General features: G+C 44.4%; 1 protein-coding gene across 2 annotated transcripts in view; it reads left to right on the plus strand.

The window, feature by feature from the left end:
- The window catches only part of PLCD1 (phospholipase C delta 1), a 57333-nt gene that overhangs the window by 16891 nt on the left and 13130 nt on the right, over positions 1-27312 (plus strand). For both annotated transcript variants that reach the window (XM_030007758.2, XM_030007757.2), the window contains exons 3-8: positions 8349-8577; positions 13467-13596; positions 17932-18160; positions 19273-19474; positions 21242-21386; positions 22448-22597. In XM_030007758.2, coding sequence (XP_029863618.1) covers positions 8349-8577; positions 13467-13596; positions 17932-18160; positions 19273-19474; positions 21242-21386; positions 22448-22597 — 1085 coding nt within the window. The remainder of the gene's footprint in view (positions 1-8348; positions 8578-13466; positions 13597-17931; positions 18161-19272; positions 19475-21241; positions 21387-22447; positions 22598-27312) is intronic.

The following is a 27312-nucleotide window of genomic DNA, read 5'->3' on the forward strand; positions in this document are numbered from 1 at the left end:
TCCTTGTTAACAGGCAGTAACTTTGCCCTCTATTACAAAGCCTTTCTAAAACTGCAGATAAGCTGCCTTTTTTAGGAAGGAAAAAGAATGAGCAGAATGGAAACTCAGGTCTAATCTTATCTGCAGCATTGCTGAGAGCAAGCAGATGGAGGAACCTCAGAGGAGCAAAGTCTGGGTACAGTAAGGGTTATGTTTTTGTTTGGACAGTTTCCTGTTATTCCTGTTACTGTTCTTATAATCATGCAGAAAAGCTATTTGTAAACCCTTGTATGGTGGTGTCTAGTAGATAAAACTGGGGACTGCCAAGGTTAGACAGAAGAATCTCAGATGCTTGAAGTTAAAAAACCCCAACATATCAGGGTTGTCACAGGCACAGATTTTGCCTGGATCAGATACATGGGGTACAAGCAGTACCTTCCTTTGTTGTCTTTATTTTAAACAACTGGAAATTTAGATTGGATGCTGTCTTGATAGTTGTATTACCCACAGGGCTTTTTGGGGGGTAGGCTGCCATTCCAATACGGTTTCTATGCAGGTAGCACCTAATCCATTTTTTCCTTATTATCCATAATCCAGTGTTCAGTATTTAGGCCCAAGGGAACAGTTTTTTTCCAAAAGTCCTTGAAGCATCTTAACTGGTCAGTTTTCCAACAAATATGTTAGGCCCTGTGCGTACTCACTTGTCGGCTCCCACAGAAACATAGGAGTGCTGGACATGAAGGGTTGCACAAAAGCACCTTTAAGAATCCATTTTTCACCATAGCCTGCTGCATCCTGTGTCTGAGCTGCATACTGGGCCCTTAAAAACACTGCTGCTATCTGTTCTCTCTCTGTTATAGCCATGGTCAGGGTGGATGCTTCTTTGTCCCATGAGGCTTTTACACATGGGACAGCTTTCTCCCTGGGGCTGAGACAACAGGGTTCAAATGGCAGGATTAACAGTTTTGGTGCAAAGAAAAGGTCTGTGCAAGGTGGACACTTCAATCAGAGCCAGTTCACTCCTGAGCTGAGCATCACTATGGTGCGAGGAAGGGGAGCCAAAGGAGGCAGAGGGGCTTGTGTTCAAAGAGCAGCAGCCTGTCCATAACACTGTCTTGTTTAGCTGTGGTCAAATATCAGGTCTAATCTACGTGAAAAAAATGAGAAAAAAGGTATGTGCTGCTTTCGGCGAAATCAATTTTTGAAAGTCTTTTCTTAAACCAGCTGAAATCCCTAGTGTGAGCTCACTTAAGCCACACTCAATCTCTCTAAAAACTCTCTGAACTTGGGGATTTGTAGGGATGGTTGAAAACTTTCCAGTGAAACATGCTTTTGAGCATTTGGTGGAGAAAGAGAATATTCGAAGCCAGAAGGAAAAGACTGAATAAGTTGTTTAGATTTAGGGGTGCTGCCGTGGAGCCCTGGAGAAGCTGGTGCTTTGCTACCTCCTGCACACTTTCTCTGCTGGAGGCTCAGGGAGATGACGTTTCCGTGACAGCCATGAGTGAGCTTCACACACTGCACCAAGGATGATGACTCACTGTGGGTGCGTCATTGAGTCACGAACTGTGTAGTCAAGAAAGAAGTTTGGGAGTTTTGGCCGAAGTATTTCAATTTCTGGCCAAAAGCTTTACATAAAAACTACTATTTTTGGTTTTGTATTCTGTATTTTGGTTAAAAGAATTAGTTTTGGGAGCAATTTACAGAGGTGAGCTAAATTCAGTTGCATAACTAAATGTTGCAAGTGATGATTGTATTATTATTTAAAGTAATGTAATTGATATTTTGATCTAATGATTAATTATCCGTACTATTAAAAATGCACACAATTTGTTCCAGTTCCTCTGACTTCTAACCCAATTATAGGATATTTTTGCATGGTTTAAACATAGTACAAAAGCTTTATGTGTATAGCCTACTACCAGTGTTCAGCAGAAAGCTTTTTCCTTAATTTTTGAGTTCCTGGGAAATTTAGGAACACCCTTAAAATGCCATGCAATGAACATACCATGCCATTTTTGTGGAATAATGAACGATTGTCTCTATTGAATTAATGCCCTGAGCTTGCTTGCAGGAGAACGGAAAGGACGTGATGTTGCTCTGTGCTTGCTGAAGTCAAAAAGTGAAAACTTTTAAATTGTTCCTGACAAGTGCCTAAAGTCAACAGAAACTCTCAGCAGCCTGTATACACACAGCAGGCATTTGACTGCACCAACACCTTCCTTCTGGAGCTGGTTAGGCAGTTTCTTTAGGAATCATTGCTTCATGGTCAGACATGTATTTGTCCCTGGAAAAATATTTGCTGATGTGAATGTGTTATGCAAGGCAGCCGTCAGCTGTGAAAACAAAACCGTCTGTCTGTTGGTCTCATTAGTTTTTATCAAAATCACTCAACCCATAAAACAAGTCATTTCAAATGCAGAGCTGCCTGTTTTTTCGATTTAATTTTGAATCAGGCCACTGCATGCGTTGCTGGGACAGTTTTCATCACAAGCAGTGTGCTGACAAATATTGACCTTATTCTCCATAGCGTATGTTAAATGCAAAGACAGAAGTGTTGAGAGCCTTAGATCCAAATTTAGCAGCACTGTAATGGCAGGAGAAGTAGGAACTAGTTGCAGAAATAGTTTGCAGGGCTCTGGTTGTGATGTGTGGAAGGAATGTAAATAGAGATCACTCTATTTACATCAGTGCTCCAAGCGTTGATGGGTAGACAGAAAGATTGGGTAAAGACCTTATATTAAAAGGTATTTCGAAACAACCTGTAAAATTACACGTGCATTATATCACTGGTTGTCAGCTGGTGATACACACCAGCAATGCGGGCAGACTGCTGTGCAGCAGTTCTCAAGTTAAAACAACGTGCTGAGCAAGTCAGTGCAGAGGGAGAGAAGAGAACGGATGAGGAATCAGCAGCTGGGACCTGCAGTAATTCACGCACAGGGAGATGAAAGAGCAATGCGGTCAGGGCTAAGAAGGCACAGCACAGTGGGGCTCATGCTAAACCCACCCTTGAATCATTATGTTAAAGCATCCCTCAGGGATGATGGTGATGGATAACCTTTGGTGTTCCCAGCCCAGGGAGTTGACAGTGCTCCAGCTCCTGCTGATTACAAAGGTCCCGATCCCAGCTGCGTTTGGCCATTAGCATCAGCCGCCTATGGTGAAACTGAAATCAACTAAACTGCTTTTTCTGGGGTGAAACCAAAGAGAGAAGCAGCACGCAGTGCCAGTTTGCCCTACGTGCTCAGTGTGTTGTGAAATTCATGTAGTCTCGCTGCAGCCATCCTGGCTGGCAGGGCAGTCCTGGGGTCAGGTAGCAGCTTTCATCTGTTCTTGACAAGATGCTAAGCCAGCCTGGCTGAGCTGCAGCTGGTGAAGGTCTGATCTCTCTGCAGATGTGCAGTATTGTGTGCAAATATGGTGCAAGCCATTAACAGCTGAGTACATTTCTCATCTGCATTTCCTGACAGTAAACAGAAGTGACTTATTGAGACAATTAGAGCGAGATGGAGTAATTCAGCGTGACTGAATGCCACATTGCAGAGATCACTTGTTAATGACAGGGAGGTAGGATAAGGAAAAGAAAGGATCTGAGGAGTATTTCCCCCAGAGTGAAAAAACTGCCCCCCTCCCCTCATGAGTAACTCAAGGACAGCTGTTCTGGCAGTGCCTCCAAGTGTCTGTACATTGACCCTCCTCTCCCTCTTTATCAGCAAAGGCACAAGGAAGAAGAAGCACCTTTTGGTCCTTGTCCTTCACATGCTCAGTGGTTTGCAGGAGATGCAGGTTAAATTCCTTGTTCTCTCTCTTTTCTGTAAGACTCTTGACAAAATATCTCCTCTCAAAGGGCTGCCTGTCAAACAGGAGGAAGGCAAAGGATGATTGCTCTCTGCCTTCGTTCTTCCTTTCCCTGTATTCTTTAGGATTACCAAAGTGTTTTACTGTCCATGCTCCCAGCACGGTCCGGACATTTCACCTGAGGAGCAGTGATGCGAGAAGAGATGGAGAGGCCAGTGGCCAGGGCTCATCTCTCAGACAAGCGCTCTAATCATTAAGCACATTGTCAGGCTTGTCCTTCTGGCCCTTAAACACTTGTATTTTTGGCTGCCCAATGGCTCATAGTGCATGCGACTCAGATGCGTGCCTGAAGGCTCTGGGGTTACAGCTTGTAGGGTGATGGGGAGATTGAATTTATGTCCCTTTCCCTACTGCTTCCTGCAGGAATGGTTCTGACACAAACATCCATCCCCGCTCCACATGTGTGTAGGGCTGAAATCCTTGCACTGGGATGTGTTTGAGGGTACCTCATGGAGGGCGGTCAGGCCAGCCCAGGTCCTGCTGGAGAGAGGTGGGAAGCCTTTTGTGCAGGGGTCACTTGAAGGAAGGAACTAACTTCTGGGGCACAGGGGAGCTTTTGGGTCAGGCAGAGGGCACAGGTGAGGCTCTGCACCTGCTCAGCAAGGTTTTGTGGGTCACTGTTTTGGACTTGGGTACTTGCAGACTCTCTAAGTCTGGTTACAGGCACATCAGTGTGAATCACAGCTTTTGTTTTCCTTTGAGTGGTGTTTCTTTTCCTTCTGCATGAGGAGATGAGCTTGCAAGTGTAACAGCAAGCTCCTTGAAAGCCATGAAGAGAGAAATCCAAATCAAAAGATACATGTTGGTTGCTTGAAAACATCATGGCTGTCAAAACTGGCCTCCTGCATCCTGCAGACCTGACTCATACCTGCCTGCTAATGCCATGGGTGAAACAGGAGAAGGTCCGAGAATTAGCAGGGGAGGAGGACAAGGGCAGTATCCAGTGATGAAAATTGAAGGGAGGATTAAAAAGAAAGTTCTCAACATCTCCCTGAGACTAGTTCAGACAGGAGTAATTTCACTGGCTCCAGGGAATGTTGCTGTATGTCCATGTCAGTGGGGAGCCTTCGGCTGTGGCACTGGCCAAGCGGCATCCACAGCAGCCAGGAAGGCTGACCAGGATGTAACCTGTTTGACTTGATGTCTGGAGGCCAGGAAGGACACAAGCTTCCTTGTGTTGTGCTTCATGTTTTGGGCTTTACACAAACCACCTCTTCAGCAGACATAAACACTCAGGAGAACTAGATGCAAACTTTCCAGATTCTCTTCTGCTTGTGGTTACCTCCCCATGGTGGCGTGATGGGGAAGGAACAGGGAGGTTGCAGGGATACGTGATTGATGGGTATTTGCTGTAAGTGTTCCTCTGCTGTGAAATGTCTCTGTCCCCCAGTTATTTCTGTTTTGTCCTTGCAGATAGCTCAGCTGAGCACACAGTTTGGGACTGCTAATACAGTATGCTCACTGGGAGCAGCTGATAATGTACTCATGCTGGGTTAAGATTTTCCAGAAAAGAGATAACATTTGCAGATGGCTTGGGCTGACTCCTTTAGCTTCAGCTTTTTTATTGATAGATGAAAGCAGTACACACGACCAAGCTATGGAAAGCTTTAAAAAGTGTCCTCCCTCACCCTGCTTTAACAGTTCCTGTGTTGATAGTTTCTCTCCTTGTCTCTTGCGTGGCTACGGTAGACACCAATCCTGTTCTTCAGCCTTCTTTGTACCTTTTCTGCATTGAGGAGCTCTGTGCCCTCTATCATCCTCTTCTCAGCATACCCCAAAGAGATCAAGCCAGCCCTTCCAGACACAGGTTTTCAATCTTTTTTTCCTCCCACACAGTTCTCTTTTCCAGTGGATTCACTTTGCCAGGTAATGGGTTCCAAAGAATCCGTTCTAAATTTCCAATATTTAACATCAGATTTTCTAGTCTTGGAAACACTAGGTCGTTGCCAACCCAAAGTTTAGGGATTGATTGCACAAACAGACTAGCTAGCCATTCTGAAGGGGCAATAACTCTTACGAACCAAGCAGTAGTGAGCACCTGGCAGGTGATGAGGAACAACAGGATGATCCTTCCACTTGCATTGCCATAAGCAGAAGATACTGGGAGTGGAGGAGAATCACCTACTTATGGACCATTTGCATGGCACACATCTGCATCCGAGATGCTCAGCCTGGACTTCCTTTCTGATCAAGGGTCCACTGTAGCTGTGGATTAAGGGTATGATTTATCTTACTCTAAAGTTTTCGTCTAAATAGGACAGAACATTTGTGTTGCAAAAGCTTCTTTTCTTCCCATTGGCTCTAAAAGGAGCCTAACTAAACTTTAGACTTTTTGACTGAACTGAATCTGTCCAGACATGATAGCATCCTTTACACTAAGCGTGTAGTTCTACTTGAGGTACAATCACTATTGTTTGCCCAATGTCCTAGTTAATGGGCAAAATCACTAGCAAGGCTCTCCATTAGCAGCCGAGCTGCAAGGGAATTGCAGCCTTTTTAGTACGGAAAACCATAAACTTTCACTCTACGGTAAATTGGCCAGATAACATAATTCCACAGCAGCCCATCCCAACCCAACCTTTTCCTCCCCTCCCCTCCGACTGATCAACCGTTGGCCTTTATGAACTGATAATAAAAGACCACACAAAGATAATTGCTCATAATTGTCAGGGAGGAGCTTTGCCAGGCCTAGGAAGGTCCTCATGGTATGCTCTTGTATAGGAACCAAACCAGCAAAGTGCTGTGGAAGATGTTTGACCACCCCAACATGTGGTGAGAATTTAAAGCAAATGTCAAGTGTTGGTTTTGGAAAGCCACTGATTTTTGAAGTTCTGGGTGGTTTTGGTTTGTTTTTTTTGTTTTGTTTTGTTTTGTTTTTTGTTTTTTGTTTTTTCCCCTAGCAGCTGAATATTATCATGACTGCTCTGGGAAAAAAGGAAAGTTTTCAAACTCTAATGAGCACCTGATGATTTTTGGCTGATCCCAGGGCAGCTGTGCGAAAAACGTGCAGAGTCGATACTGAGTTGTGTTTTTCTGCAGTGTTGAATTTGAATGAACTGGGCATATGGTGAAATTACACCAATTTAAATGAAGGAGTGGATAAAATGGGTGTTTAAAGGCAAGTTTTTCCTATTCAGCTAAAGAATGGGGATATTTTACACTCATGGACTGCTTTTCAACAAAGCTTGTTCAAGAAAAGCACAAATAAAATTGATCTAATGCATCTGTGACACAGGAAATCATTTTTACCTGTAATTTACAGTTTGAGGTAGAGGAGAAGTTAAGCTAACTTTTTTTTTCAAATTCCTGTGATTATATCTATTTTTTGGCATGCTTGTTATAGAAGATGGCTGAGTATCTCTCAGATGTGTTGCCTTTTCTATATGTGCCCCAAGATGGTATTGATAGATGTTTGCAAAATGTTAACTGGTCTGTCTCCCACCCAAGAAAATGCAATGAGACTTTCTCGGTTATGGACTCCAACACTGTTTTGCAAACATTTTTGCCATTTATTGTGTGTAGGTGCCATCCCTACTTGAGTGTTGTTTCTCAGCAGTCAAACGTGATTAAGCAATTTCTGTCCTTTCCTCTCAGCCCTTTGTAGATGTATTAAGTGGCCCATGAAAGACAAAAAGAGGGTGTACATGCTGCTGGGAGCTTGCCTGATTTCAGCAGTTTGAGGGCACCTGCATGCTCTCAAGGGCAATGTAGGGGTGTCTCCGTTACTTACATTTGTTTAATAACATAGTCTCTTGAATGCATCGTTCTTTCTGGATTGCCTTGTGTGTGCATTTTGCAAACTTGGTGTGACTTCAGGGCTCATTTCCACTAGCTGAGGGGCAGAGATGAAAATGGGCAAGGATGGTCTTGAAAGCAGTATTCTGCTTTCTTACAGCAAAGAGGATCAAGTCCACCCTTGACAGGGGTGAGAACAGCATACGGGTGACACCAAACTGCTCTGAAGCTTTGGTCTTTGCCTCCCTAATTTGCACTACTGTGACTGAGAAGAATAGATGGGACTTTAAATTTTACCTTTTCACTTTTTTGCAAACTAAAGAATAACTATTTTGGTCCCTGTCCTCCTTTTACTGAAGTCACCTCTCATTTTCCTGTGAGGTGATGTTCACAGGGAGGCACAGCTCCACTCTCCCCACTCTCAGATGGGGGCAGAGATCAAGACAGGGATGCTCCAAGGACCGGAACCAAACTCTCAGCAGTGATTTGTATCTCAAACATGATATCACAGTGTGGCATCTAGTGCATATTCTGCTTCTTTGTTAAATAAAGAACATGGGGAAAGAGTTTTTCCTTTTAAAATTTCTCGCTCTTTCTGCTCCTTTTGATTTGAGCTTTCGTTAGTACCAAAGGTTGGGGAAGGGGGGAAAGGGAAGGGAATCCTCCAGAGGTTGCAGGAAAAGGAGAAAGAGTAATTTCTTAATATCCCTCGCCAAGTAGAGATGAGACTGACTGAACCCCTGCTGACAGCAGGCTCTGCTTTCTTTCCACAGTCTCCATTGAAGATATTCGGGATGTGAGGTCAGGCCATAAAACAGAAGGTATGGAAAAATACGCCAAGGATGTCCCAGAGTATCGCTGCTTTTCCATCATTTTCAAAGACCAGCGGAAAAACCTGGACCTCATTGCAAGTTCAGAGGATGATGCCAACCACTGGATCTCTGGCCTTGGGAAAATCATAGCCCACAGCAACTCCATGAACCAGAAACAGAAACTCCAACAGTATCCTTTGCCTTATAAAGTGATTAGTCGCAGACAAAGAAGCACTTGTCTTTGTGGGTGGAGATAGTAGACTAACCCCCTTTTTTCCTATTGGCCCTGGGCACTGAGTTTTCTCTCACACTGATTATGCACCCGGGCAAACTCCCTGGTTTCCAATGCTTTTTCCCCCCTGTTTTACAGTGATACAAGCAAGAGTGGATTCAGGCTTCACATAGCTCCTTAAGCAAAGAATTGCCTCTTTCAGGGAGCTCCAGATAAAACAATCATTATTTTTTGTATTCTTCAGGGGTCCGTTTCACTTGCATTGCAGTAAACTCCAGGACAGGCACTTCTTGGCAAAGCATGAAAAGCCCGTACTGTTTGTCATGTTTCTCAGTAATACAAGGCGAGGGAACTGATTCTTCTCTTCTGACTGCCAAATCTACTCTGGGGTAGCTCCACTGACTTTAGTGAAATTACTTCTTGTTTGCCTCAGCACGGGAGGAAGTTTTGCCCTGAAAGAATTTGCAATTGCTCTAGTGACCCTGCAGACGTCGGAAAGGAAAAGTAGCAGAGCAGGAAAGGAGGGTGAATTAGTTGTGAAATGGGGAGTGAGTTAGTTATTGGGTGAAATCCTGGCTCTGCTGAATTTACACGGAATTTTCCCCAGGGCTGCATTTCGCTCAATAAGTTGTGTTGTGACCACAGGTCTCACATCCAGGTAAAAAGAGAGGATACCTGTGAGTGCAGGTTTTGATGGATTTTCTGCAGTCCCTGTGTGTCTGAGGCCCTGACTGTGACATATGAACCCGTTGGCTGATTTCACCCTGATTTGACAGAGCCACAGCAGTCATAAAATATGAAGTTCCATTAAGCCTCACAAAGATAGGCATCCAGCTATCAGTGAGGAAACCAGATAGTGCTCTCAGTGAGAGAAGGCTGCATGAGCTTCATGCCTTGTTCAACATCAAAGCATCTGTGGAGAGGATGCAAAATCCTCAGCTGGGGAAAATCACAAAGCTGGAGTCTGAGCCTGAGCCAGCACCAGGGAGTCTTGCCCTCAGTAAAGGCTTCACTCCACGTGGGTTCCCTGCTGGGTAATAATGTACTGATGATGAAGGAGATGGCACATAAATGCTGAGCTTTCATCTGGCTTTACTGTTCTGTGGATTCTCTGAAGTCTAATAAGCACTTGCACAACCATAGTGCTGTTTGTTTAAAGGAATCAGACTCCGTTAGTTCTGATGTGCATGGGATGCTGTGTTTATCTCCTGCACTATGAGTGTCTTTTTGGATGGTTTTTCAAGCTCTAGGCTGTAAAGTCATTCCTCAGCAGTGTTATCAGTTGTGTGTCCATGGTGGTAGGGAGCAGTCTATAGGCAAGTTGAAATCTTGAAACTTCGGTGCTGTTGGAAATGTTGCACCCTGGCAGTTTTCCTTTTAAATGTGAAGGCTTCCCCCACCCAACAGTGTATGGGGAAAATCTGGGCTACAGAAAGTTGTCCCTGGAGCCTGTCAAATTGAATATATTGCTGAAAAACTTCCCCATAAGAAGAGACAAGATTGCTAAGGGGGGGAAAATAACAATGACATTTGCAAGGGAAGAAGGCTGTAAATTTCCAGCATGGAAAAGTGCCTCTCTGTCTTTGGAAAGCAGAATCGAAGCTAAATAGGGTGGGTAGGCAAGCCGTATTTCTGGAAGAGTAATTACCGTGCAGTGCTGGCTTCCAATCTGGGATTGTCTCAGGCCATTTAACGTAACCTGGAATTACAGAACAGCATGATTTCTCATTTGAAATTTGATGAAGTTTAATTAAAGCCTGGGATTTTAAATTTAGTCTGTCTTCACTGGGTTTGCTTGGCAGCGTGGGCTTACTCAGATCTCCCTTAAACCTCACAAGTGTTCTCCACATCTGTGAGCACAGAAGGGGAAGAGTCAGTAGATGAGAAGTGTTGGGTCCCCTGCCTGTCCCCCATGACTGGAGAATTGCCTTGCAGTGTATCTTTTCCAGCCTCCAAAACCTTGCAAAGCAAGTAAGGAATGTGCAAGATTTTGAAAACAAGTATTGAAAGCAAAAACCTTGCTAGTTTCAGATGGGGTTTGTTCAGTTTATAACATGACAGAGTTGCCTGTGGTAGCAAGGGACTCTATTTAATGTCTTATGTGTCCTTTCCAGTCCTATATTCCCACAAAGATAAAACTCCCCACATGCTTGATGAGTACTTCTGATGTTCTTATACATACAGTACTGTTTTATTAAGCCTCAGATTCAACCCTGCAACAAGCTGGCATAGGTTATTTAGCAAATATTGCAGGTATGTGTGCAGGGAAGACTTTAGACCACAAAATACAGGGGACTTTTCATTTGAGTAGTGTGGCACCATCTGCTTCGATTCTGGGATTTATGTATGAGCTTTTCTTCTGGTGGGAAAGCTCTTACCAGAAGTTTTGCAGCATTTCTGTTCTGAGCACATTCATGGGATATCTGCCAGATAGTTTCAGTCATCCCTCTTTAGTTTCTAATAGAAAGCTGGTAGCGCTGGAGCTGGCAGATCCTTTAAAAACAAGAGGCAGGAAGCAGGCTCTCTCTGGATGTATACAGGAATGGGAACAGCTTTTGCCTAATCCACCCAGGCCCAAAGAGGTGCTTAAGGTGAAAGGAAGACCCACAACCAGGGCTGCAAAATGATGTTTGTATCAGATGAGAAGAATTTCAGCTGAAGTGCTTAGTTCATCCAGCTCCTCTAAGCTCTCTCAAACCTGAGGGGATCCAGATGCATGGGGAGTTTGGGTGTTTTGGGGACTGAATGCTGCTGTTTGCTGAAACAACAGGCTGAGGCTCCAGTTGTCTGTAGTCTCCTTTTGCTCTCTTTGCTGCTTGTCCTTGCAGCGAGAGTGCCCACTGTGTGCCTGTGCTCTTAGTGGGCTCTCTGATTTCTCTCCTACATTGCTCAGCCTCCCTGGAAAGGATATAACAGGAAAGCATCCTCCATTCGCAGGCAGGACCCGGGCATACTCTTTTACAGATGCATTTGCTGCCCACACATTGCCTTCCAGAGTCGACTTTGGATATGTGCATGACCTCTAGGTGCTCATGATCAGTGGAAATGGCTGCAGACTTTTAAAAAAAAGGTGTTTTTTTGCAGTGGTTAGAGCAAAAAGAGTAGTTTCTACACACAGTTAGTGTTATCCAACCGTGCTGCTCACCTCTGGCCATGACAGACTGGATTTCCTTTTGGCTCGCTAGAGTTGCATGTTACTCCAGCCTGTTATTTTTAGGGAAGGCTGTGAAGGGGAGCTGAGGTGCGGGGGACGGGTATAAATGGGTGGCACACCATTGGCACCATGTTGACATGCTGAGCAGATGCTCTTTGGAGCACAGCTGGTGGAGGGGGTGTTCTCCACCTCGGAGTGGATGGTGTTATGCTCTCAGCAGAGCATCCTCTGTGCATGGGAGCTTCATGACTTGAACTTTGTTTTCTGGGAAGAATCAGTCCAAGTCAGACCCTGGTTCAGGGCCCTGCTGTGTCCCTGGGAGCTGGGGAAATGTAGCCTCTCTTTATTTTGGTTTCCGTGTCTAAAGAAGGGGAGTATTAATATTGCCAGGCTAAGACGGATGTGGTTTGAGGTCATTGCGTAGCACCTGCCAAGATTTTTAAAGACAGAAAGTTCAACTATCCATGAGACAAACAATACTTATAAACAGTTTACACATATCTCCATAGTTTGGAAATATTTGAATGCAGTGGTAGCTGTGGTGAATACTCTGTTTCAGGGTTACATCTACAGTCCCTAAGGCTGTCAGTTAATGCCCTTTTTGGGGGTTATTTTGAAAGGCCCAGTTAAAACGTTATGGTACTATATGCCTCAGCTGGTATTTGCTAATCCTGAGGTTTACTCTGCTTAAAGATTTTTTTAGAATGAGTTTGAAGCAACTTCCTATGCAAGATGTGGAATGTTACATTCATGGAGATCAAATTGTTACTTTGATCATTTTTCTATTGAAAAATAGGAGATTTTTCTGGATGACCTTTCTTATTTGACAGTAAAGCAATGCAAAAAGCATGTGTTTTGTTGTTTAAAACTGCAAGGTATCTCAACTGTCTAACATTATTTTCCCAAGAGACTGAAAGAACATGAGAGACCCAGTTCAAAGTATCTGGCATCACATTAAAAAGCTCATTTTTTATAGTAATTACTCCAGATCTGTAGATATACTGAAGTTATTATAAACCAAGCTCTTATGAACCATTATCACAGTACGATACAGTAATAGACCCTGTGCATTTCATGAGGGGAAGCCAAGACCCACAAAGTTTGGTTTGATTCTGCTCACAACAAAGTTCTTAAGACATATAAGCAGAAATCCCTAAAAAAATACAGAAGCTGAAGGTGAGCCCAAAAATTAATATTAGTGCTTCTTTTGGAGAATCTTTGTTGAGTGTTCACCTTGATATACTGAATATTGATCAAATCTATAACAATGGGTTTACCAAGCTCCACTTGGGAGCTCTTTTCATCCTTCCTCTATCCCATTTTAACATTCTGGAGCAGAATGCACTTTCTGTCATAAAAGAGAAATCAGACTGTTTCTGGCTGTGGCCAGAAACTCCTGCAGGGTAAAGAGAGCTGATCCAGCCTTGGCCAGATGGTGAAAAGCTTCTCCTGGGCCACGGTCACTTGTATTACAGCACATTTTGCTTCTGCCAAAGCACCATTTTGCTCTTTCAGAGCAGAAGGTGAGATGATGTAAGCTGTTCAGTGGTAGCATGCTGATTTACAGCAGCTGGAGAGGTGGTTCAGAGTCTTTAGAAGATATTCTCCCCCCTCCCCCTCCACCATGGGCAGCAGAAGGGTGGTATTTAGGCTAGGCACTGACCTGGAAAGATTTCCTTACATCATCCTGCAGCTGGATTCATACCTGCCTGCGGAAAGCTGATAAAAACAAAGACAACAAGATGAGCTTGAAAGAGCTCAAGAACTTCCTGAAAGAAGTGAACATTGAAGTTGATGACTATCATGCCAAGAAGATTTTCCAGGTAATGAAAGCAAGCAGATAAAGTATTTGCTGTTGGCTGAGGTCAAGGTTTCCCACGGCTTTCAGCTTTGGTTGGAGACCTAAGCTTAAAGTGAACTCCTAGCATCTTTTCTCATACCAAGGAAGGACTCTCGGTTTTTGGTGGTCAGCAGATTCCCACTAACAACTGAGTTAGGCCAGCACAATGCTTTTAATGAAGGTATGTTAAGGTCTTTCCTTACCATTGATGCCAAATTTTGCCAGGATTCAGAGAAGATGAGATGCAAACATGGATAATGTGAGAAAAAGGGAAAAGCAAAGTTCAAGTGCACGTTGAGTCCCAGATGTTTCAGGAGTTCTGTGTGCCTCAACCACATGTCTCAATGCCTAAGTCTGGCTGAAATTGGTTTGGTTACAATTATGGACCAAGATCCTCACCTTCTCAGGGTAGGAGGGTGCCAAGTGACAGGTGTAAACAAAAAGAAAGTGCAAATTAGCAAAAAAAAAACCAGATTCATGATAGATACGTAATATTGCACCCAAGCCTGGACCAGTCTGGTTGATTTAATGGCCCAAGGCATATTTAATCTGGTCAGGGACATAAACTTCTAAATTCTCAAGATTCAGCTTGCTGGCTGAGCCTATCAGAAAATAAGAAAGGGATGAAAATTTCTCAGTTGTTAAGCTTTTTCTTTCTCTCTAAAGAAGCCTTCCTGCTGAGGTGAGATAAAACATCTGGATAATTTCCAAACTTCCATCCTGTCTGAAGGAGGATTTGAATTCATGGGTGTGCAGTTTCAGAAATGCTTTTTCTGATCAGCGGTAAACATGTGGGTGGTGTTGGGCACCAGGCAGTAGTTCTTCTGCTCCTTCCTGTAAGCAGATAGCAGGGAAGGTTGGCAAGATGTCACTAGGACCTTCCCCCAAAGGAGGAACGAGTTTCCTAATCCTTGCTTTATGGAGGTCTCTCTGTCTCTCTGGTACCTCTGCAAGAACTGGGGGAAGGTCATCAGCAGATCTTAAAGAATTTCAGCTTGCAAAGTCTTCCAGATGTACTGCCTGCTCTGGCTGGCATATCCCATGCTTTATTCCCTGCTCAGGAAGACCCTGGAAAAATAACAATAAGGCTAGGATTCCTCTGATTGTGTTAGATGTCTCCAGTGCAGACATCTACATTGGAAGCAGTCACCAACACTTAAACTTCCTTTGCAGTCTGTGTAGGTCAAGCCAATAATGGAGGCAGGGGTGCGATTCACCTCATCCTAAAGGATACATCTCACATATGTCAGATGAATCACTCCCTACATCTTCAAACATCAAGAATCTGAAAAGACACCCTTTTTTTTAAGAGGCGCAGTCTCCTCTTCATTCAAAGAGCCTCTTTTCCTATTGCAGTAGTTACAAGGGAGCTCTAGGAGTGGAAACTTGATGAAGTTCAATTCTCTTTTTGCTTAAGGACTCCAAGTAATTACTAAACCTTGATTCAACCCATCTAAATGCAAGCAGTTAGTTGAAGTACCCTCATTAGGCATGTAATTGTTGTAAGTTTCCTGTATAGCCACTGGAAAGAGAGGCTTTTCAGAGGTTAATTCAGATCTCTTGTGGGCTGAATTGCCTCCAGGAGGAGTCTGTCTTGGTCCTAAAGCAATTATATTTTCAGTTTACATATTGCCTAAACTTAGATGGACTGAGAGACATTACAGCATATTAAAAGGGTGATCTTTTCTGTCTTAGTGAGTTTTTCTTCATTTAATCACAGGAAGGAAGGGTCATCAAGGATTCAAGACAGAGCTACAAGGCATATTCTCACATTATTCTTGCTTTTCATTACATAACTCTGTGTCCTCGTCTAGGTTTTAGACACACCCGAGTAAGACATATGCAATGCAGCCAGAAACTGTGCAAATCTTCTCTAATTGCTTGCTTCATTTCAACCTGAATATTCATTCTGGTGCATCAGAAAGGTTCTGACTTTTTCTGGCAGGCCAAGGTTCATTCAGGACTCATGGTTCATGATCCATACAAGTGAGGTAAAACACAGTATTTTGGGTTGAGATTCTCTTTCTAATTTGGAGCTCTTGTAGCCCAAGCAGAAGGAGCTCACTTTTATACTGTGCATCTGCTCTGTCCTGGAATATGACTATGATGCCAATGCTATTGTCCTATTTCCATCACAATCTTCAATGGCCACTAATGAACAAACCTCCCAAGGCACATCACTTATAATGCCAGTTTTCTAGAAGTAATATCATGTCATTTTCCCTGTTATGTCTTGAAGAAAAGAACATCTGTCATTCACGGCATCCCTGCGGTCTCTACCAGTTGGTTTCCCTCTTTATATTCCTTTTAAAATTGCTAAGCATCATGCTCAGCTTAGCTTGTGAGATCTGCTAAAGCCACAGCACAGGATCATAGAAAAGGAAGGCAGCAAGGAAAAGACAGTTCCTGGACTGCTCAAACCTAATTTGAAGGTGTCTGTAGTACTGAGCATTTCACAGGTTGTCCCATCCCTGACATGAGCCCATAGCTTCTACCCAGCAGATTCTGAAGTCAGGACAAGTTGAACTTTTTGCTATCGGTTCAGTTTGTGAAATGCTGTGTATCATGATAATTTTGTTTGGTTTTCTATGTGCACCATAAACAGATAGTGAAGGACTCCAGGGGAGGATTTTCAGGGGATGAAAGTCCCTCATTATCATCTTGCCTGGGGCACTGCCAAAGCCACCGTGGCCATCACTGACATCATTAGCAGAGTTAGGTTGAGATTAGTATGATGACTGGTTAAACTGAGACATGCATTTTGATCATAAATCCCAGGACAATAGCTCTATCTGTCATAAGAAATTGAAGATGGAAAGCAATTTAATTCCTCTGATTTGACAAGTTACCGTCTGTAGGCTAAGCCATAGTAACTGATAGCAACTTGTCCATAGCAAGGGTGAAATGTAATGCACCATAACCTCCTCTGAGTGGCCTGGAGCACACTTTCTGTTCCAAGTTCAGGCCTGAAGAAGAGAAGGTTTTAGGCCAAAGGCTAAGTAAGGCAAGCCATGTCCTGCAGGGGTTTTGACGTCCATGCCAAAAATGACATTTTTCAGGCTTACCTGAAATATAAGAAGTGAGTGGGCTGTATGAGGTTAGGACACCACCGTTAAGGGCCTATTTGCTTGCTTTAGATATTGAGAAAGAGGCAATCATCATAATAACAAGGCATTAACTAGAAGTGGGTTGATGGCTGAAATTTGCAGGGAAAAACACTTGGAAGTGGTATAATGCTCCCTGCCATAAGTGATTCCTCTGAGATAGGCTCTTGCATTCCATTGCAGCTTGTTTTGCTCAGCCCATATTTAATGCAGAGGTTTACACCCCAGAGATGACTGAAAAAGAGTTGTTCACCTCTCCATGAAGAATTCTGCTAGGAACAAACCACAAAATTAGTATCAGGATTTGCCACAGAAAAATTGTAATTTCCGATAAAAAATTGAACCCAGGAATATTTTAAATAAACTGGAAATATTTGATGTTGGAATAGCTGTTGTCCTTCATGGAGACACTAACTTGCATATCTTAAACTCCTAATCTTTCACAGTCAAACAAGTCCTTGACTGTGGTGATCTGTCAGACCTGCTATCTAGTAGAGAAGTTCAAACCACAGAGGAACATGGGGGCATGAAGAATTTGAATTACAGCTCCTTGAGAAGCTGATATCTGATTTGAAATTGTTACTTGGTGGGTTTTGGATGAGAATGGAAAATTTCCATGGAAAGAGGGATTTTTTCATACCTAAACGTGCACATGTTTAGCAGGATTTTTTTTAAAGTTGGTTTTGATGCCATCTTTGCAAGCAGCCCTACTACTAGCCTTGACAGTCTCTTGAGGCCTGGGCTCAGACCCATTAAGGTCAAGGGTAAGGCCCTTTTCACTTTACTTACTGGATTTTAGGCCACGGTCTTTATCAGCAGTTTAAGATGCATTGAGTTAATTGTTTCCCTGTATTCCTCCACCACTTGAGATCAAGAGTTACATTTCTCTTGAGCCTTGATTTGTACCTAGATTGTCTTGAGCTGTCCTTCTAACTTATGGTTCGCACAGTACACAGTGCAGTGAAGCTCAAGGCCATGCCTGGTGCTTTTTGGCACACTGATAATATGAGTAAATAATAATAATTGTAACTGTTATATGACTGTTGGCCTTGTCAATGAGAACCATTGTCATGGACCAAGTGCTTCTCATTCACTGGCCAGTAACCATTTCCAATTATTTTGTGTTCTGCGTTGTGTAGCCCTGGTGCAGATTACGGCTGGCATATGCCAGAAGGAAAGAAGGTTTTCACTCCTTCTCCCCTCTACGTTTACAGCACTGTGACAAGTCCAAAACAGAGGCTCTGGAGGATGATGAGATAGAGGAGTTTTACAAGATACTGACAGAGAGGAAGGAAATAGACAAGATCTTCCAAAAATACTCAGATGCAGAAGGGTTCATGTCCTGCCAGAACCTGGTGAGGTTCCTCTATGAGACACAGCAAGAAGAAGACGCTGTTGTTGCTGCCCCTGCCTTAATTCAGAGATATGAGCCAAATGAAAGAGGTAGGTTGGAAACCCTGGCTGGTTTGGTTCAAAATCTTCCTTTCATTGCTGCTACTTTCTTCTGGAGCCATGTGTGTCATTTTCTTCTCGCAGCTGCTTCTAAAGCACCAGTCTTCTAGAGGAACATTAACAGCGCTAGGAGAGGAGGGTACAGGAGAGCCTGGGAAATAGTTCCCTTCAATTTTGGCTTGAGTACGCTGAGCAGTTGGAGAGGGTTTTATATAGAGTTGGCTAGAGGGTGAGGAAATTCCTAAGGGAAAGGTTCTGATGGCTTATTCAAATGCCAAGACCTCACATGGCTGTGCAAGGTTAAGAATGTAGCAATATTTCTGTTCTCCAGAAGCAGGAATGGAGGCAGATGTTTTTGAATGTGGGCACCTGAAAAGCCATTGGGTGATGAGATCTATGTATGAGTAGAGGGCCAAGAAGGTGACAGCTGTTTAGCAGAGCAATCACAGAACTCTTTCTGCTCAGAAATTAAGTGAATCTCCAGTCTGGAGCACCTTGACGGACACGTTCAAGAAATGGACACAGGATCATAGGGCTTTTTTACACTATCCTGGTATACCTTCAGGAGAGAAACAGTGCTTTGCAGATGTCAGACTTGGGGATTAGACTGAGATCTAGCTCAGTCCCTCAATACAGAGAGATCTCCATTTCTCCCCAAAGTTGGGTAATTTTGCATTTACTCTTTGCAAATCATGTATTCATTGGATAATCTAGACAGGATTTATCTGGCTATGTTTAGACATCTGACAAGTTCTCTGTGTTGGCATGAAGGAAGCTTGAAGTGCTCAAATGGAGATTTTTACACTGTAGATCTCTAGAGACAGGTGAGGTAAGGGCTGTCTTTGACACTTTTAAGGTGTTATCAAGGACAGTAAGTGCCATAAAAAGCCATGCTTGTGAAGGGGTTTTAAAAGCATTTTCAGGCAGATGAAGCTGTCATTGTCTGAACAGCATCAATATCTTTACTTAATTAGCTGAATGCCTAGGGAGCATGTTTTGCCTTTGAGATCCTCCGGAGAGCAGCAGGCATCATGGTGAAGATGATGGCACAACCTGGTGGTGTCAGATTTTCAGTATGGGGTTTCTGTCTATTTATCTGGCAGCCAAGAGGGGTAATGCCATGACCAAAGATGGTTTCCTGATGTACCTGCTGTCCGATGATGGAAATATATTCAACTCCTCCCACCGTAAAGTTTACCAGGACATGACTCAACCTCTCAGTCACTACTTGGTGTCATCCTCACACAATACGTATCTTATGGAAGACCAGCTCACAGGTCCAAGCAGCACAGAAGCCTATATCAGGTAATGTATGCGTGTGTATTTATGTGTGTGAGAAGTTGACCTCTTTCTTATAGAATAGAGAGGGTGCATCTATACCGCTAGATGCAAGAGGACCAAGAAGCAATCTCCCACCCCGAGACCAGGTAATGTGGACTGGCCCATGTTCACATCAGGGTGAGCTGTTTCTAAACCAGGTTGGCCATGCCCCACTTTTCATAGCACTTTGACCTGGGTTTCTGCTGGGCGCCATGTGGTGTCCACCTGACTGTAAGATGTGTAATTACCACATTTGGGAGTAGTTTAAAATATCTGCAATCATGTAGAGGCTGGATTGCAGCCCTCTAGCATGGTGTTTTCAAAGCATGATGCTGAGGGGGTACGTTGCATTCCCCAGAATATGGCATGAGAGAGTGCAAGGAGCTTATAAGGTGCAAAGATTTCTGGGACAGAGCTGCAGGACTGTGTGGGGACTGGAAGGAGCCAAAATGATGCATACTGTTGTGATGTTTATGATCTGTACTGCCTTTTGGGAGTAGCCCCTGGCATGGACTATCCCTAGAACCATGCTGGGGTTTATTTTGGAGAGACCTAGTTGGAGCGGTCCAAAAAAAGAGGTGGGACGTGAGCTAATGAAGCAGTGCGGGTGATCAGGACACTTATGCCTGGTCCCTCTTTAGCAGCTCAGATACTCCCACAGCGTCCCTGGACAGAACATTAGGTATTGCCTACTTCTGCCTTTAACAACGACTGGTGTCTGATGTCTCATGGCCAGATGTTTGCAGTGGCCTTTACTAACTTGCACAACCACCTTACATTACTTCTGCTATGACCTGTACTTCTTTCAAGTGAGACAGTGTTTCCTTATAAGCAAGCCAATGACTGCAATTCTGTCTTTGTTTATTACTTATCTGATTCTCAGTGAACAGTGGCTGTCTAGAGTCACAATCTCAAAAGAGTAGAGAGTGAAATCTGGCACAAATTGCTTTTCAGTAGCTGTTCGAATGCCTCTTGCAGAATGTTTTGGTAGTAAAAAGAAATAATCCCATGATTCTTATTGCAATGAGTTAAAGGAGTTGTGTTATCTGAAATGTATAGGGAGTTACTGTAAGAGAGACAAGATCACCTCCTAGACAGATAAGTCTGTACAGGGGAACCTACATTTGAAAGTAAACTAAAATGAAAGTATGGATATATAGAGGCAGGAGTTTCAAGTGGAAATTCAGTCTGTAGACTCAGTTTGGGAAACTGGCCCTCAGTGGTCTCCCCAGCTATGCTGGAGTTCCCACAGCTGTCTCCCTGACAGCTCTGAGGATTCATCTCTCATGTCTTATCAGATCTAGATGAAGAAGTCACATCATCCAGGCTTTGTGACCTGGCTTCTAAGGCTGACTCTCTTACTGTCTTTCTTCCAATGCAGCCACTCTTGATTTTCTCTTCTCTTCACCATCTTTGGGAAAAGACTTGGGGCACAGTCATGAGTGTCCTTTCTCATCTGGCACTCACTATGTCTTTTTCTTTGGATAATTCTTACCTTGGACTTTCACTGCCTCCTTTCTCAGATCCCACTGTGTTTCCCTTGCTCAACCTTGAGCTCTCTTTGCTGACCCTGAGCTCTCCTGATCCCATCCTTTCTCCATCTGCTTTCCCATTTTTCCAAGCTCCTCTTTTCTCCCTTGCTCCCTAAACTTCCCATCAGCCTTCCCAGGCAAATACCTGTGCCTGATCCACCCTCATTTTGAGATGGAGCAGAAGGATTAGAACCCAACCAGGTCCCTTCTTTGTTTCCAGAGCCCTCACCAAAGGCTGCCGCTGTGTGGAACTGGATTGCTGGGATGGCCCTAACTCAGAGCCCATCATTTATCATGGCTACACTCTCACGTCCAAGATCCTCTTCAGCGATGTCATTAAGGCCATCAAGAACTATGCTTTCAAAGTAAGGACGAGGGACCCTCTGAGATTTCTCATATTGCACAATCCAATACTGATAGTAGGTCTGTGCCCTCCCAGCAGAGAGCATAAACAATGAAGACTTCTCCTTAGCATTTCTCATGGGTACAAGATGTGTCCTTCTGTCTGGGCGTACATGTTCTGCTTTCTGCAGAGATCCATTCCTGGGAGTTGCTGGATGGGCAGAGCACTATCTGAGGATGAGTTTGAATCTGTACCAGCACAGCTGCATCCTGGACCCCACTACATGAAAATAATGCCCAATATCTTGAGCACACCTGGTGGGAAATACAAACAAGCCCATGGTTTGTGTGGCTTTGATGTCTCAGGGTCTGTTCCTAGTTTAGAGGAACTCACGTGCATGTATTTTGGAGGGACTGATGTGAAGGACTGCTATTCTGCTTTAAATGGAATGAACAGGTGTGGATTCTTGTATGGCAGTCCTGGGCCAGCAGCCTTTAAAAAACCTTGGGTCTGTCCAGGCTCACTGGACTTTCTGCTATTTTCCTTCAGTGCACTTGAGAGCTAGTAGCAAGTTTCCTTTGGGGCTATAAAGCAGTGACAATGCCAATGCCTTCAGCACACAAAATGACCGGGGTCGGGGCACAGGGAACCAGATCAGGCCTGTGCATGAATGGAGGAAGGATTCATTCCACCTAAGGACTTGAGTAAACCCAGTGATTTCAAAGCCTCCCTTCCCAGTCCTTCCTGTGAGGTAGGAAAGTGCTCTGACCCACAGTGCAAGTGGAGAATGGAGGCACAGGGAGCCTCAACAAAGTGCCCCAGCAAGTCTGTGGGAGGCATCCTGACCCAGCCTGGTGCCCTGTCCATTTGATCATCATTTCTGGAAGGCATCAGCAGAGATCTGAGTAGCTACTGCACAGTTAAATTTGTCCTATTTTAACAAATGCTCATTTTAGCAGAATACTAGACCCTATTGTTGACACACTCGTTTCCAGAGAAAACAGCACTGAGGTTTATATCAATTGCTATAGACTGGTCAAATTGCAGAATTCACTGACGATGTATGTTGCTCTCTTTTTCTAGACCTCGCCATACCCTGTCATCATCTCCCTGGAGAACCACTGCAGCGTCGACCAGCAGAAGGTCATGGCTCAGCACATGACGACGATCCTGCAGGACATGCTCTTGGTTGCCCCAGTTGATGGAAACAAATCCCAGTTCCCCTCCCCAGAGGTAAGCAAGGCCACTCTAGCACTTTCTGCCTTCTGAGGGTAGGACAAGGGAGAGGTCTATCTTTTTGCTGGGTGCCAAGTCGTGGACAATAGTCTTGAGGACTGGTGGGAACTGCACTTACTGAGGAACAGAAATTGTCTGTGGGCAATGGTGTGTCCTGGTTTCACCTGGGATAGAATTAATTGTCTTCCTAGTAGCTGGTACAGTGCTATGTTTTTGAGTTAGGTATGGGAAGAATGTCGATAACACTGATGTTTTCAGTTGTTGCTAAGTAATGTTTAGTCTAAAGTCAAGGATTTTTCAACTTCTGATGCCCAGCCAGCAAGAAAGCTGGAGGGACACAAGAAGTTGGGAGGGGACACAGCCAGGGCAGCTGACCCAAACTGGCCAAAGGGATATTCCATACGATGTGACGTCACATCTAGTATATAAACTGGGGAGGAGTTGGGGGCGGGGTGATCGCCGCTCAGGGACTAACTGGGCGTCGATCAGCGGGGTGGTGAGCAATTGCACTGTGCATCATCTGTACATTCCAATCCTTTTATTATTACTGTTGTCATTTTATTAGTGTTATCATTACCATTATTAGTTTCTTCTTTTCTGTTCTATTTAACTGTTCTTATCTCAACCCGTGAGTTTTACTTCTTTTCCCGATTTTCTCCCCCATCCCACTGGGTGGGGGGGAGGCAGTGAGCGAGTCGTGCTTAGTTGCTGGCTGGGGTTAAACCGCGACAGGTGGAATGAGAAATAGGAGTATCTAGAAGTAGCCTGTGCACATCAAGCACAAAATGCCCCATTGCTCCTTGTTTTGTCTAAGGTCTCAGAGGAGACCTCCCTCCAGGACTGAGGATATTCCTGGTCCATTTACCAAGGCCAGGGAATGTCCTTCACCCCGTGAGGAGGTTGCTTTTCTGGCTTGTCCCAGAGGAGCTGAATGCTGAGGGTCTGTCTTGTGTCTGCTCCCCACACCCCAAAGCTGAATATGAACTTCTTCAGGCTAATCCTCTGAAGCACTGTTAGGTTGCTGCACATGCAGGAAAGATTAGCACCACAAGGAGGTACTACAAGGTGTCTCTGTGTTTTTAATCCAGCAAGACTGGACACTGCCTGATTTCATGGTAGGTGAGATGTTTTGCTCTGTGCTGAGGGATGTAACATACGCTCCCCTCCTCCTTTAATGCCTTGGTGCTCTACTGTGGAATCTAGATTGCTGATTAGGAAGTGATGAGGGCTGGAAGGACAACTGTGATTTTTTGCCCCTCAAAACTCAAGGGGAAAACCAGTACAGGTAGCCTAAAACTGTATCAAGCACGAAGTGTCCTCCCACTGAGAATGGCCTGGGGTGGTGGGGATGGAGATGTCTATGGAGGACAAACGGAGGCAGGTGGCTGCATAGAGATGCCCCTTTGATTCCCATGATTCAGGGCAGCCGTGAAGCTAGGAGCTGAGCTTGGACCCTGCAGGGGGAAGGAGATATACAGTCCTCAGCAGTGGATCACAACTATAAAATCATTAGCTGACAATTAGAAAAAATTGGAAATGGAATCTTGGTATGAAAAAAATAATTGTTTCTAAAACAGAAGCCAAAATGGAACATTCATCTGTTTCCACCCTTTGTGTTTGTGTTTTTCTTTCTTTTCTCTTAAGCACTTTGCAGAAACAGAGTTCTCTGTGGATAGCTGCAGTTCCCTTTAAACTGCATTTCTTTGCTAAAGAAATCATTTGCCAAAAATTGGATGAGCATGCCTAGCCAGAGCTGGAAGGAGTTTGTGGGTGGGATAAAGCTGGCAGTCAGCAGGGGAGAAAGGAGAGGAAAATGATCCACCCAAAATATCTTCTATATTTGTTCTCCCTCTCCCTTTTTCTCTTTTCCCTTTCTGACTTTCCCCTTTTGTTTGGGAGTGTCATGCCTCGCTTGATACAATGCCTAGCACAGAGGGAAGCTGATCTGGGTTGGTCCCTAGACACTAGTGCAATAAATTAGGATGGATAATAATTTTTAATGCTGCTGCTTCAGCAGGACCTTTGCACTGGCACAGATAAGGTGCCTCCATTTAAGAAGTGACTCTCCCAGGGTGAGGATACACCCAGCATGGAGGCAGGTCTCTGCAGGCTGTTACTGAGTTGGAAAAATCAAAGTCTTCAGTGTCACCTCCTGGCTTGCTATTTATCCCCAGTGCAGGATCAGGAAAGCTGCTGATGGCTCTTCAAAACACTGCCTTGTGACCAGGGGAATGATAAGAAGAAAGAAAGGAGAAACACCAGGGAAGGAAATGTGTGATGTGTGTGTAAGGGAATGACCCCAGCTTCCCAAAGATGGTTTTCCCATTCCTGTGCTCATCTAACCTCCTGCTAACATCCTGCCCAGATGGACACATGGCCCCAGCTGGAACAAAACAGCCCAGATCTACCTTAGCGAATGGATTTGGGCTGATATGCTCCACTGGAGGGACTGATCCATTTAGTTTAAAGGGAGAAAAATTGCCAATGTAGCAAAACCTATCCTTTTCTCTGTGGTACTTTTCCTCTGCCTTCCTGCTACGTGAACTAGGAGAGTACAAAGGGCTGAACTGCTGATTTTTTTGGTGGAAAATTCATTGAAGCTGAAACATTAAAGAAAAGAAACCAAACCAGAAACCTCTTGGATTATCCAATTCCTTGTGAAGCTGACATGGGGAAGCCTGGGACAACATAGTATTTTTTATATTAGAAAAAGGGTAGGATCTGTCACTGGGAAGAGGGCTGAAAGGCTGTAAATAAAAACAGGCAAAGCATTGCTGCAGATTGTGTTAGCAGGGGAATGTCAGTAATTAAAGGAAGATCGACACAGTTTGAATTCATGCTAATGATTCATACCTCAGCCCTGGGCAGGCATCTGATTTATTAGGCTCCATTCAGGAACAGTGTTGGGCTACACAGAGCATCTAAATATCTCCCTCAAGCTGCTGTCTTTGGGTCCCAATAGTAAATTAAAGGCCTGTAGGATGAAAGGCCAAAAGCCACATAAAAGCTTCAGGCAGTGCCAGGGTTGTAGGGAAGAGCCGATCCAGTCTCTGCTGCTGATTGCTTGTTACAGGCCTTTCTGCCCCATCTCTGATCTGCGCAGGGGTCTGCCAGGGCTCCTTCCCCCTGTCCCTGCATCCCAGCTAGAAATGCTGCAAAACCCCAGCCCTGCAATGAGACTAAAACAGCTGCCAACATTGCATGCAACTATTCAGCCTATTAGGCATATCTGAAACCCCTCCATCTCTTTGTTCCTGGACTTCCTTGTTTACAACAACAGTGGCTTTGGGCTTAACAGACCTGTCTTGGTGGGTGACCCTCAGGAACATGAGCACCCCGAGTTGGGAGGCCCAGTGCAGTGGCAGGGGCCTCTGCCATCCCACGCTGTCCCACCGGCTGTCCCATCAGTCACACCCATTGCTGTGTCCAGTGCCCCCATTCAATCACTTTGAGCCATGCAGCTCAGGAACCACTTTGAGTATAGCAGCGGCAATGCAGGGCTCAGCACAACTGATCTGAACAGCAGGGTGGCTGACGTGCTCTGCCGTGTGCTCACAGCAAGGCAGCAAACGCCTCTAGATTTGGCTCAGCTAAGTCCAGACCAGGCTCAGTCAAAGGTCTCTTAAGTCAGCAGTGGACCCCAGGAACTGTCTGCCCAGGAGGATTACTTTTGCACCGTATACTTAGCGTGAATGTGGCTTCAGGTCCTTCTGCCTTATGCCTAACTGCACATCTGTATGTTTCTCCAACATTAGACCAGCTTGTGTCTTGTCTGCAGTGCATCTTCTTGGCTGAAGTTCTTGAGCTGAGTTTCCCTCAAATCCTTCAAAACCTCCTTTGATAATGTGGTTTCTTCCCCTTTTCTGGAGACTCTCTTTGTTCTCTGGTGCCACTCATTGCTAAACCCTGCAACACTTCAGTTTACAACTAGGCTGAAAGCCATATACAGATGGAGATGTGATATCAATTAGTGCAGCTGGTCTGCACATCTCCTCATGAATGTGAACACATTATTCCTCACAGCTTCTCAGAAATCTGGGGAGATGGATATCTTCAACCTGAAAGCAGGATGTAAGGTGGCAGTGCTCAGACCCTCTATATCCATGTACACGAGCACTTCACTTAGGGGTCCATTTGAGAAATAATTAATACAGTCAGGGGAGTTGGAGGTGTGGTCCACATCCTTCTAAGTGTTTATCTAAATAGACAAAAAGAATCACACCCTGGGAGTGTTTAGTTCTCTCTGTTGACTCTAAAGGAGGTGTCGAAGGCACAGAAAGTTTGATAAGGTGGATTGCTTTACAAATCTTCCACTCTCACTGAGATGAAAACTGGAAATCAGACCTTGCCATAGCTTTCAGGTTGCTATTAGGGGCAGAAAAGTTTCAGGTGAGATAAACATGTGTATGCAGATCTTTTAAAATCCTCTGCTCTTTGCAGCTTTGCTCCTTCTGATAAAATCAACAGTGCTTTCATTTAAGATGGTTGCCATGTCCCAATTCGCAGACTCCCAAAGGAAGAAAAGCCATGTCAGAACTATTTCACTTGCAGAGCTGAGCTTGTTCAGCATGCAGTGGAAAAGGTGGGAAAGCAGGGGAGCTCCACTTGTGGAGAACTAAGGCAATGCCATTTACAGGGCACGTGAGGAAGGGAAAGAGTTGCAGGTATTCCAGCAGCCACTCCACTATATGTTCACAGTAGTCCAGTGTCCT

Source organism: Aquila chrysaetos, chromosome 3, assembly GCF_900496995.4.
Source record: "Aquila chrysaetos chrysaetos chromosome 3, bAquChr1.4, whole genome shotgun sequence".
In the NCBI taxonomy this organism is placed as follows: Eukaryota; Metazoa; Chordata; class Aves; order Accipitriformes; family Accipitridae; genus Aquila; species Aquila chrysaetos.